Source organism: Montipora foliosa, chromosome 1 (genome assembly GCF_036669935.1).
Source record: "Montipora foliosa isolate CH-2021 chromosome 1, ASM3666993v2, whole genome shotgun sequence".
In the NCBI taxonomy this organism is placed as follows: Eukaryota; Metazoa; Cnidaria; class Anthozoa; order Scleractinia; family Acroporidae; genus Montipora; species Montipora foliosa.
Genome location: NC_090869.1, coordinates 5,182,336 through 5,194,351, shown reverse-complemented (window position 1 = coordinate 5,194,351; position 12,016 = coordinate 5,182,336). Strand labels below are relative to the sequence as shown.

Below are 12,016 nucleotides of genomic sequence, written 5' to 3'. Positions count from 1 at the left end.
TGAAGTGTGACCGCTGACCTCAAGTACTGAAGAGGAATGCACAGTTATCCCATAATGCGGAGTGTATCGAAAGAGAATTTCATTAGAGAGCAATACCCACCTCGGATATGTTGTGGCTGGTTGAGTTAAAGCCATCTATCAGTGGTTTTAATCTTGGTATAACAGCCGTAGAGCACAGTTGATAAATTCCACCCTATAAATAACTCCAGAAATTTACAAAGCAGGCAAAAATGCGTGGCCACGGGATGTCCACACTTCGGGTTGGAAGTTGGAAGTAGCACTTTATTCGCGAATATGCCAATTCGCTCAATTTCAACAAAGCAGCCAGACTATTTTGCTGAATCTGACTTGAGAGGGACAGCAAAGGGTGCTCGGAAACAAAACTGAATTTCTACCAAGCTGCTGTGCGCAAGCTGTTGTTTGTTAAACAGAATTTGGTGATTTTAAGACAGTACCGCGAAAAAAAATTAATGTAAGAAAAACCGCGCATATACACTGTTTTTACTTTGCTCATTACATTCAAGAATTTTCTTGATGACGTCAACATAATAGATGGTAAAGCCCCTATAATGGCAAGGTAACGCATGCGTAGGCAGTGCGGCCCAGTGGTGAGGGCATTTGCCTTGACCACTCGTTGAAGTTGACCCAGGTAAGTCCCTGGTTCAATTTCTCAGCTGCACTTGTAAACAGCCAACTGCATGGTTTGCCTCCGGCTGGTAAAGATTGTTAAAAAGTCGTTGTTCTGTTTTGTGGTTTCATTGAACTTGGAAAGCCTCAATAGGGACTGGGGCCTGTTTCTCGAAAATCCCGAAACTGTACGGGCCATTTTCGGGTGTCACAATTCCCTCTGTATCTCAAGAACAGAGAGGATTTAAGTCTTCAAATTTCACAGTCAGTTTGCTTTTTGCTACCTTGAAAACATGTTAAGAGATTGGCTTTCCAAAACAAGCGGTTGGCAGGTTCACAAATGGCTTTTTGGGTCCGAAAAGTTTTCGGGACTTTCGAGAAACGGGCACCTGGTCACTACGTATGTATGTATGTATGAAATTATCAGTGATCTTTGGATAGGAATAAAAATCAACTCTGCAGCGAGTATGAAATGCTTACCATCGCGGAGATGGGTCCTGAGAGATTAAGATCAACTAAGTTTAAGCGAAAAAGAATCCTTAATTTTATTTTTTGAGATAACGCTGAATAACTATAGCTGGACTAAAATATTAACCAAAAACGAAAAACCACTAACTTGAAGTAGATCTTTGAAGATATTTGAGGTGTTCATCAAGTCCGCAAGGCAGCTCTGAAAAGGAAGACAAAAAAGTGATTTTATCTATGTATTATGAGCAACAGCTGATAAGGAATTTCTTATAAAGTTTCACTTTTTCTGGATTCTGCAAAGTTAACCCTTCATTCCCACGATCGAAACGTTCATTCTCCTAACTAGTACCACAGATTTCTTTGTTAGGCGGTCATGAGAACAAGATCTCTTAAAATGATAATATTCTTTATTCTCAATACCTATCTGACTAACATTTCATTGCATTTGTGAGGAGAATTTACGCACCGATCACTCCTGGGATTATTTGATTGGATCTAAAATTTCGCTCCTCATTCTCCGCCGATCGAAATGGCCGTTTTCACACTAAAAGACGAACAAATCGTCCTATGGTTTGGGCGACTAATGTGAATTCAAGACGACCAATTCCGCCAGTGTTGTCCAATGTAAATTCATAAAACACAAAGAATGGACCCACAAACTGGATAAGTTTGAAAGCATGAAGAATAGCACTAAGTATGGCTTGGTTACCATATTGAAACCTCTCATAAAACAGTCCCTTCCATACCAGTTCCATTTCCGCGTGGTGGTTAATTTGTCGAGTTGTTCGTCTAACGCGAATTTAGGTCGGATTTAGGTTGACTTGTTCGTGTAGACGGACAAATTTCAGACGACTTTGTCGTTTTCACATCAGACCATTTGTCCGTCCAGACAATTGTTCGCCTTCTCGTGTAAAAACGGCCAATCAGACGTTAAATGGAAATCAGTTATACAGCAACTTACTCGCTTACAATGTTCCGCGGTAAGCACCGTTTTCAGGTACGTCTTTTGCGTTATGATTGAGTAATTTTAATCTTGTAAATGATTTGAACCCAGGGGTCATATACTTTTACACTTTGTACTTAATAGTTTATTTTTCTGATATTTTTTTCTTTTTGATCACTTTTCTCATTTTATATTAGGGTTCTAGGGCATGGGTTATCTTTTTTACAGTGGGGAAGGGTTAGGTGGTTTACCTAGTAGGGAACTCGTGTTCTCTTGTACGCCTACCTGCCTTTGGGAGAAATTGTTAATAACTACTTAATACCCGAGAGTGAGGTCGTTACAGCAAAATCTCAAACTGAGAGCTTGCCGCATTGGTCGCGCGACAGCGAGGTCAGTAAAGCTTGGCAGAGGTTTGAAATTTTGCTGTATAACGACCGAACGGTCGAGGTTATTAAGCTATTCATTATAAGGCCAACAGAACGGTTCTAAAGAAGAAAAAACTAATTTGCATAATCCATAATCGAATCTAAAGATGACTTTCGTTCCGTTTGTCGAAACATCCTACGTAAAGAGTTCTTCTCAAGACTGAACTCACCCGGAATATTGTACTTCACTCAGTTATGATAATTTTAATTTGATTATTCGCCTCTTTCGTGCGGATTCGCCAAAGAATCACAACGGACGCAACACTTTAAATGGATAAAGGGATTTGGTTTCTACAGAAACACTGGTGCTGCGTCTTTAGGAGAGTGAACCACAGAAATGGGTTTATCAGCTGGAAGAGAAATCACCGTAGAGAAATTTGAAAGCTGACGGTTCGAGTGTTAGCCCTTAGTCAGAGTGAATTGCAACTTTCAAAGTTAAATTTTTTACCACTCAATTGGAAATAGCTCCATCCTCGATTATTGAGAAAGTATTTCAAGAGTTTCGGGGCTCGCTGCAAGTAGGACGCACCTCTAATTTCAGTTTGGAAGGTTCTGTAAAAGCAAGTTTTCTCTCACACTCAACCTGCAAAAGGAAGTCAGAAATATAAGACTCTAACGCAAGTTTTAAGCTAAAGAAATGATTTCGAAAGTCATAAAAATAGCACGTGGCCCCTTATTTATACCTCCAGATCTTTCTTGAGCTTCTGAATATTATCGCTGCTAACCTCAAGGTTGTTCAGTGTAACCTAAGAGGAGATAAACAATTATTGTTGAAAATATAGGAACTTGATACACAAATTAATTGCTTACTAATATCCTGCGAACGGAAAACTCTTACCTCACAACAGCTTCAATCATGCATTCACAAGATTAAAACATTTAACTATTAAATCATATTATAATAAACCAACAAATTTCATATATGTAATGTAAAGTGTATGGCATATTTACCAGGCACCATACTTTGTTGAAGTCTGAGTACCTATGGTATTCGACTTTTTACATTGTTGTGGAAATGTCCATGAGCGATACCATATTTATTGTGACTTCTGATACTTACAAGAAAAGCCTTCTTAGCGGCTGTATTCTCCGCAGTTGATGAATAACCAACTTGAATCTTGCCTTGAAACATTCCGGCGATATCAAGACTGAAAAAGGAGGTAAATTTGTAAAACTATGTGAAAAGCTGAAAGGATTGACTCACAATGATAACTGAGAGCTGATTCCAAACTAACCTGCGATCAGGCCTTCTTTTCTTAAACAGCGGGCGCAAAAAGTATAGTTTTCGCGCGCTTTATAAAGAATTTAAGAACGCCTGATCGTAGGTTACTGCAATTCCGCACCTGCACAGACTGTGACACTGAGGATAAAAGGAATCCGCAAAAAGGAATAACTGATGCACGTTTTTACCTGCCAGATGGAAAACCAGCCTTCAACCTCGAGGTCAAAACATCGCGATAATCGGACGACAGAAGAGCACTACGGGTAAAGAAAAGGGTGTATACTCAAAGTTAGAAAAAAAAAGCGACCCTTACGATGGAAGGTGAAACATACGAGGTATGTTCGTGAAGTCCCAGTGGCCAAGTAAATAAAACTTCCAGGAGTTCGACTCCTTCCTTATGCAAACATTTTTATTTGTAAAGAAGGCATTCCAGTCATCACTGATGACTCGAATACAATCCTGAGTGTTCCTACGAGGAACAGGGAAATTTGGTTTTATCAAACGTGTTGATAAAGGTCGAACTACCACCGTGAAAGATTTGGAAAGCTGACGTTTCGAGCGTTCGCCCTTCATTCGCTCTGAAGAAGGAAGATAAAACCAAATGTTCCTGTTTCACTCTCCCACGGACTCAGCACCACAGTTTCTTTAGAAAATAGAAATGCGTGTACTGTTCCTAAGAGAAGTCGAGCCAAATACTTTCAGTTACTACAAATTATAGTAAAAAGTATTGGAACACTTGCATTTTCAACTTGCACAGGGTCTTTCTGTCATCACCCCTGCATAACTGCCAAGTGATCCCCATAAAGGCAACCTCCACTCCGACAAGTGAGTAATTTTAAACCTTTGCAATCAAATTTGTTCGACAATTTTTTTCAAAAAATTATTTGTATCGAAAAAAAAAATGAAATTTTGAATCACAGTGTATTTTCACTTTCATATTTCCCTGGCGCTGCCATCTTGAACAATTGTGACGTCTCACGGTTGTCCTTATTGTTTTCAAACAAAGAGCTTTTGTAACCGTTACAAGTCACAATTATTCAAGATGGCAGCGCCCGGGAATGAATTTGAAAACCAAAACTAGCGCTTATCTTGAAATTCATTTGTTTCGGATACAAACGCTTTCATTGGAAAAAGTTAAAACAATCAAGGTTGTTTTGATTGTAAACATTATGTTCCGTGGTTTAAAGCTATTTTCCTAGTTTTAGTAGAGGTTCCCTTTAAGGCCCATGGGCTGTTTCCACAATCTGCATTTGATGCTACCCGAATAAGATACATTTCTGGACATGATCTTGAGTGAATACCTAAATTCGGTTCTGGGTTCGGGAATTTTGCAGACCTTTCTTTTGATATGTACGATCAACTTTAGTCACACTTGCCCTTATAATAACATATAAATAACAACAAAACAGAGACCGTATTACCAAGCATGATTAAGCATTGCACAGGTTCCGTCAACACTGGAGCTCGACAGCGCACGCCTAAATCAACAACAACAATTAAGATAAGTTGTAATAATAATCACTTTATTGAAGTCTCAATCTTATCTCGTTGAATATAAGCACTTTACTAATAATTGGGGAGAATGTAAGCAAAAATAGAGCAGAACAAAACCAGAGAACCAAAAAACTCAACCCGCAAATGACCGAGTGTGGGATTCTAATTTGGACCACTTCCATGGAAAACAAGAACTTTCACCAATGCCCCAACCCTTCTCCGTAATACATATCTTGACCACAACAAAACAGCGAGAAAAGGAAAGGAAAACAATAATGCCTGAAAGGAATGCGTCATTCCTCTGGATTGACAAAGGGCTTTCGGTGGAGTTTGTCACCTGACAGCCTTCTGTACAATAAAGAACACATCATCAACCATGCTTGATGTGACAGCTTCATCATCCCCTCCCTCTGAAACATCCATTTTGACAGCCTGTTGACCAAACAGAACAAATCGAGAAATCAGCATAATTATTATTCACGCTCCTTGAGAGAACCTTCTGGAACAATAAAAGAAACAAATAATTACCAAATTATGAAAATAACGGAATTTTCAAGAAATCTCTTTGACAGGAAGCACAGTGTGTGTGAGCAGTTGGCTATTAAAAAGTACCAGTAAGCCAAGAAGTTAACTAGGGGATACCAACAAGCGATCTACCCGGGATCAAAAGGACGGGGTGGCTTATTGTACTTTTTAGGGGTTAAAAAAGTGGTTTTGGTAGCTCTTAGGGTGTTCAGCCTCAAAAGGTCCTCAGTGGGACCTTAAGCGGTACCTTTTTGAGCCAAAAAATCATGACAGGAGACATTTGATAATCAACAATTTTTCAATTTTGTCGAATTAAAACCCATAATTTGGTACCTCTTAAGGGTGAAATAAATTTCATGCCACGCCCACAAGACAGGATCTTGGTACCTCCTAAGGGTTCTTTTCAAAATTTCCAACAAAGCACCCCCGTCCTTTTTATATGGGAGTCCCCCCTGCCCCTGGCAATCTAGCATAGTAGACAGAATGATTTAATAGACTGTCAAGTCAATGTTTCAAAGGTTTTCCCTTTGCCTCTGGGTGACACTCATAGATTTTACTTTACCTAATACCAGACAATTTCATTCATCAATGGGAAACCCTTTATGGCTGACTAGAAATTAAACTACTCAACCACACTTTTTGCTTATGCAGCAAGTGACCAAAGTTGAGAGATGTTCAGGATTACAAATGAATTATGGGATGCATGCTGTCAGCTTCACTAAGCATCCTGTTACTTTTATACTCAAGTTTGTCACGGCTTGTGACTAGAAATACCGGTGATAAACGTCAGAAAGCATCCACCTGACTCCAATTCTTAAGTCAACATGAACAGCAATGAAAAAGCCTAACTTCAAAATAACCTGTAAGTTTTAGATCTCTGGTATACCCCACCACTGATGCAATGCCCTACCACAATGAGCTATCAAGCAGTATCAAGCCACTAATGGGAGAAAGTCATTTTGGGAAAGGAAAGCACTAATTGGGGATACTGTAAACTGAATTAACAATGAAAGCAAATCAAGTCAAATGTTGGTTTTTTTAGGAGAGGGGAAACCGGAGTACCCCGGAGAAAACCTCTCGGTGCAGAGAAGAGAACCAACAAACTCAACCCACATATGACGCCGAGTCTGGGAATCAAACCAGGGCCACATTGGTGGGAGGCAAGTGCTCTCACCACTGCACCACTCCTGCACTCGGAGTACATGTTCGTAATAATAACACTTAAAGAGCACATGGATATGAAGAGAATTATGAATATATGAAAGACGTATAGTTCAAACTGTGTTAACACTTCATTTTCAGCAAATACATTGTATCATTGAGCAGCCACTAGCATTAACCTCTGAGTAAATGACGGACACCAGGGAAGCTCACCTTCATTACAGTCTCCCTCATAAAATACTCCTCCATATAAATGTAATTTCCTATCAGTTCCTGAAAAACATTAAGTTCAAACATTATTTCATTAGAAGTACAGTACTGGGAAAGAAATATTGGTGATGACATGCCAATGAAAATACATGTACAATAAAGTTCATAGTTTTGCCTGTGCACATATACAAAAAATGTCCCCCATTTTTACTTTTATTCAAATTAACTCTTAGTGTCTTGTTCAGGTAGAATATTCAATGGAAAAACAGCTAAGAACTTTAAACACAAAACAATCAATTTAATATCATTGATTATTACAATGGCTGCCATTTAAATAGTCAGTTATTGGCATTTTTGCTAATCCTTATGACACTACTCTGTGAAGAAAACATTTAGGGATCATGTCACGTCATCATGACACAATGATACTAGTTTACCTAAATGGTAGAAATGCTGCCGAGGGGAAGGGAGATGTTAAATTATGCTTTCGGTAATATAACGATGGTTCATGCGTGGAATTGAAGGGAGATTTTATTAGGTCTTGAGCAAGGATGGACCCCAAAACTGGACCCCCAAACCTCCTTGAAAGAGAGGAAAGAAATTTTTTAACACTAGATGGTCTTCACATTGATGTCAACAAAGTCTAAAATCCAAATCGCAAGGTCTTATGAATTTTTATCTAAAGGGGGTTGAAGATGACCTGGAAATAAATCTTTTTTCAACTTTCCAGTTCTGTGACGTCTCTTGTTTTGAAAATACAGCATTTTGAATTTCCGAATAGTCACCTTTGCATGCCACCATAATACAAAGCTACATGTATTTGGTAAAAAAAAAAAATGTCTATCCCTATGAATCTTAGCAGTTTGAGCCTTTCAAGTACATTAGGAAATGTGTTCATACACACCATATTGGTGGACCACATGGTGTCTCCATACAAATACAATACAATACATACTTAATTGACTGCTCCCAGTAGGGGCTTTTCAGGGCCAATGAAACAATCAACAAAACAACAGAACACAACAACAACAACAACTGTTAAGAATCCCAACTGGCCGGAGGCAAACCAGTTGGCTATATACAAGTGCAGCTGGGAAGTTGAACCAGGGACTACCAGGAACAAATTCAGCGAGTGGTCAGAGCGGGTCTTGAACCAGGGATCTCCGGATCTCAAGGCAAGCGCCCTAACCACTGGGCCACACTGCCTCCTGTATAGATTTGTGTGAAACGCTTCAACAAATAATTCAGAAGCGATGTACTGCATAGACATGAGAATTGGAGAAGTGGTTAAAAGATTTGTTTCCTACAACATTCCATTGGTTCTTGGCATTTTTCAATTTGAACATTTGAAATTTACTGATGAATTTTTTTGTTGCGTGACAGTGAAACTACCGGTATCTGCAATCTGAAATGAAAAACAGAGCGAGCTCAAATGATCATACCACACATCTTAATTCCTCCATTTGTGCCTAACCATAATATTATCCTTGCACCTTTGGCTCACTCACTGCAGCAACAACAATCATCCAAGCTGAGAAAAATGCTCAGCACATACTCGGGTAAAAATAGTAATATTCTCATTCGTTTAATAACTAAAATCTAGTTATTTGTCTGGCCTGAGAGTTAAAATGACTTCCTGATGACAGGAGTTTTTGATGACCAGTAGCTTGTCAGACCTTGAGGGTCAGAAAAAACAATTTACCTGCATTTTTCTGCCGAGATCACAGTTGGATATCACCTTGTCCTGAATTCCCATGGTTTCTTGGACAAAGATTTGTAGTTAACAGTGGAATTTTCAACAATCAACTTACAATTATAATACTGGTAATAATTATCAATAATTATCAGAGCATTTACAATTTAAGTGTTCTATTGTTACAAAATTTATGTTCCATGCCAAACATTACAGATGATAGTAAAATGTTTTGTGGTGTAACACAACTACATATTCAAGCCATCAAATACTGGTAAGAGTTTTAAGAAAAAAATATTTGAGTTACCTTCATTTTTTTCCTCTTCTGGTATATTCTCTATATCATCCTGAAAAAAGTATTCAGGTTATTTTTTCAGCCCATGGTCAAGCATGTTGGCAACCATTTCAAGCTGAGTAAGTGATGGGTGCAGCCTGAGAGACCCAGGGAACTCAGTTGTGACTGTGCATTTCCACCCCTCAACAGTAAAATGCTCCTGCGGCAAGAAGCCGTGAGAATTCTACAAAGTCATCCATGCACACATCACATTGCATGACAGGAGGAAGAGGTAGAAGGTGGAAGGAGAGATAAAACAAACAATCCAAGGAAGCTCTGCAATGGTTATAAACCCACCACTTAAACATGGTAAGGTACATATTCTCGGCATGCTCAAATATCAAAGGACCACTGACCACCTTGCTGAGCACCAGATACCTTTGCCAATACCTTAATATTACACTTGGTGTAACTGTATTAAAGGACTACAAATGCTAAGAATGTCATATCTTACCATTATCCTTTTCTCAATAAACTTTAAATACATTTCTGCCCTTGCATTCATGACAACAACTTCTCTCAAAACCACATCAAGTTCTCTTGGGTCATATCTAGAGTAAGCGGAATTTACACTTTGTATTGAACCAGTGCATGTGTACAGTAAGAAAATTAATCACAAAAGCATCAAGGATTCTTGAATTTTATCACCAGATTTAATCTACTGTCCTTTTCACTGGCATAATATGGAAATTGTTTCTTACACACTACCATGTGTTGGTATTATGGGGCAAGTGACCTGAGCACTTCTATAAAGAGGAACAATTACACATATTTTTGTTGGGTCTGCTATCAGTGAAGCACTCACTTCTTATGTGATTGTGTGGTATACAAAACCTTGTCATTTTACAAGAATTTTAGCATGCCATGCATCTTTCTTCTTGTTAAGAAAATGGGGTTTGTAGCTATAGGATTAAGCTTTGGGGATTGGCATAAATAATATTTGTGTGGTTAACAGCAGAGAGAGTGAAGCCTTGTTTTGTTCTGGTTTGGATGTAATTATGGACTGAGGCAAAAATACTCCATAATGTGTATCTTGCTGCAAGTACCAGTTTCATACCTTTCCATAGTAGCAGAGGACCCTTTGAACGTCTGACTGCTCTGCACTGACTTAAACTACAGAATTAACAAAGAGTGGTAAGTTATTATTCCAGTTACTGTAACAACGAAAAATTCTGAAATTATTACTTGATTTTAGTAACGAAAGTTGGCATACTGTGGCGTAAAAATTAATGGTGAAAAAAAGCCTTACTGTACATCTACCTTTTCTTTGAACTGTCGCTTTTTGATAAAGTGGTCCACCACTTGATTTGCCTGCTTGTCACACTCAGCCTGAAAATAAATATTGATATACACAAATTATGATAAAATTACATCCGCAAAACAGTACTCTTACTGAAAACCTACCATGATGAAAGAGTGAGGCATGACCAAGTTTTCCTTCCATTAAAAGTATAATGTACTTTAAACAATGCAATAATCACAAACCTGTATTGGTTGCAGCAGAATAAACATTTTCCCAGGTCCTAAAAGGTAAATCACATGAAAGTTATCCCACTAAAACCTGTGCAGAAGTGGAAAGAGTTGAAGTACAGACACCAAAATGTATTTTCGGCCATGCTGTATTAATATTGGATCGAGGGTATCAAATTATCCTTGTTGGTTGATGATGATGTTATCTTTATTTCAACCTTTTTAATTAAGGCAAGGCAACTCTTCCAAAGCCATTCTGGTGACAAAACTTGTCTATGTTAACTTGATGAAAAACGCAGGGTGGGTCAACAGTTGGATTTTTAAAAATCCACCAAAAAATACACCTAACAGCGGTTGCAAGACACACTTTTTTCAAATGTTTTAACCTGCTTCAAATAACACTATTTAATTAAATTAAAATAAGAGTAAAAAGTTTTTTTTTCCACAGTGAATATGGAAAAATATTTCACCAACCAAACCAGGATAAATGGTCGATCGCAGTAGAACACAACAATAGTGTGGAATAGAGAAACTAACCATAATATGTTTCTACAAAAGGCTGATGTTCTTCCACTATTCTTGCAATGTTCTCAAACAGCAATGTCAATGTGTTAGCAAACACCACATTGGCATGTCGGTCTGAAAGCAAAATTGATTTACGAATGGAAAAAAAGTAGAATAACATTCATAACATGAAGGTACAGCATTGATTTCTACAGTCACTATACAGTTCAAAACTTGACAAAAAAATGCTGCAGTGAAGTACTGTAGCACCAGTATGACTACGCTGCTACCACTGGCAGCAGCAGCACCACCACCTGACCACTGCTATTACTACAATTAATAAAAACTACTAAATAAAATTAATACAGTTACTAATAAAACTGACAAATTAGAAAAATAGTACACTGTATGTTCATGATCGTTTTACCGTGTCCTGCAAATTATCTTATTTCCTGCATTAACTTAAGATAAGATTGATGTCTGATTGCATGTTTCTTGTGTGTTTACTAAGGGAAAACCATAAACTAAGGCGAGAAAGCTTTCTCTGACCTAAGCCAGTGGACCTGATCATGTTTGTGTCATATTCTCCCATTCAAAGAATAGGCCTCTGAGTGCAGACCTTCTATACACTTGTCAGGTAACTTACTACCAATTTAGATGTAACCTGTGCAATGTAATGTTGGTTTTACTGTACATGCTGGCACTAATGTCAAATTTATAATGCATTGAGGAACACAAGAACTCCTTTTCTTTTATTGGCAAACATTTCTGTGAGAGGTACTGGTTAATCCTACATGTAACTTAGGATCTCAGTCAGAATTTTACTGTTTTAAAGAAGTGTAGAAAACAAGATTGATTTCCTTGTTTATGTAATATTAACTTCTTACTAACCAAGAACGAGGGCCATACTGGGGAATATTGGCCCAAGGTCGTGGCAGTA

General features: G+C 38.2%; 1 protein-coding gene across 2 annotated transcripts in view; it reads right to left on the bottom strand.

The window, feature by feature from the left end:
• Positions 1–12,016, bottom strand: part of LOC138003587 (conserved oligomeric Golgi complex subunit 4-like) — a 35,317-nt gene that overhangs the window by 12,918 nt on the left and 10,383 nt on the right. For both annotated transcript variants that reach the window (XM_068849757.1, XM_068849837.1), the window contains exons 10-25: positions 11,110–11,211; positions 10,588–10,625; positions 10,363–10,431; positions 10,160–10,215; positions 9,557–9,653; positions 9,076–9,115; positions 8,778–8,836; positions 7,079–7,138; positions 5,517–5,611; positions 5,107–5,163; positions 3,874–3,942; positions 3,524–3,611; positions 3,147–3,209; positions 2,993–3,046; positions 1,244–1,297; positions 101–193 (exon numbers count right to left, since the gene is read on the bottom strand). In XM_068849757.1, coding sequence (XP_068705858.1) covers positions 101–193; positions 1,244–1,297; positions 2,993–3,046; positions 3,147–3,209; positions 3,524–3,611; positions 3,874–3,942; positions 5,107–5,163; positions 5,517–5,611; positions 7,079–7,138; positions 8,778–8,836; positions 9,076–9,115; positions 9,557–9,653; positions 10,160–10,215; positions 10,363–10,431; positions 10,588–10,625; positions 11,110–11,211 — 1,094 coding nt within the window. The remainder of the gene's footprint in view (positions 1–100; positions 194–1,243; positions 1,298–2,992; positions 3,047–3,146; positions 3,210–3,523; positions 3,612–3,873; positions 3,943–5,106; positions 5,164–5,516; positions 5,612–7,078; positions 7,139–8,777; positions 8,837–9,075; positions 9,116–9,556; positions 9,654–10,159; positions 10,216–10,362; positions 10,432–10,587; positions 10,626–11,109; positions 11,212–12,016) is intronic.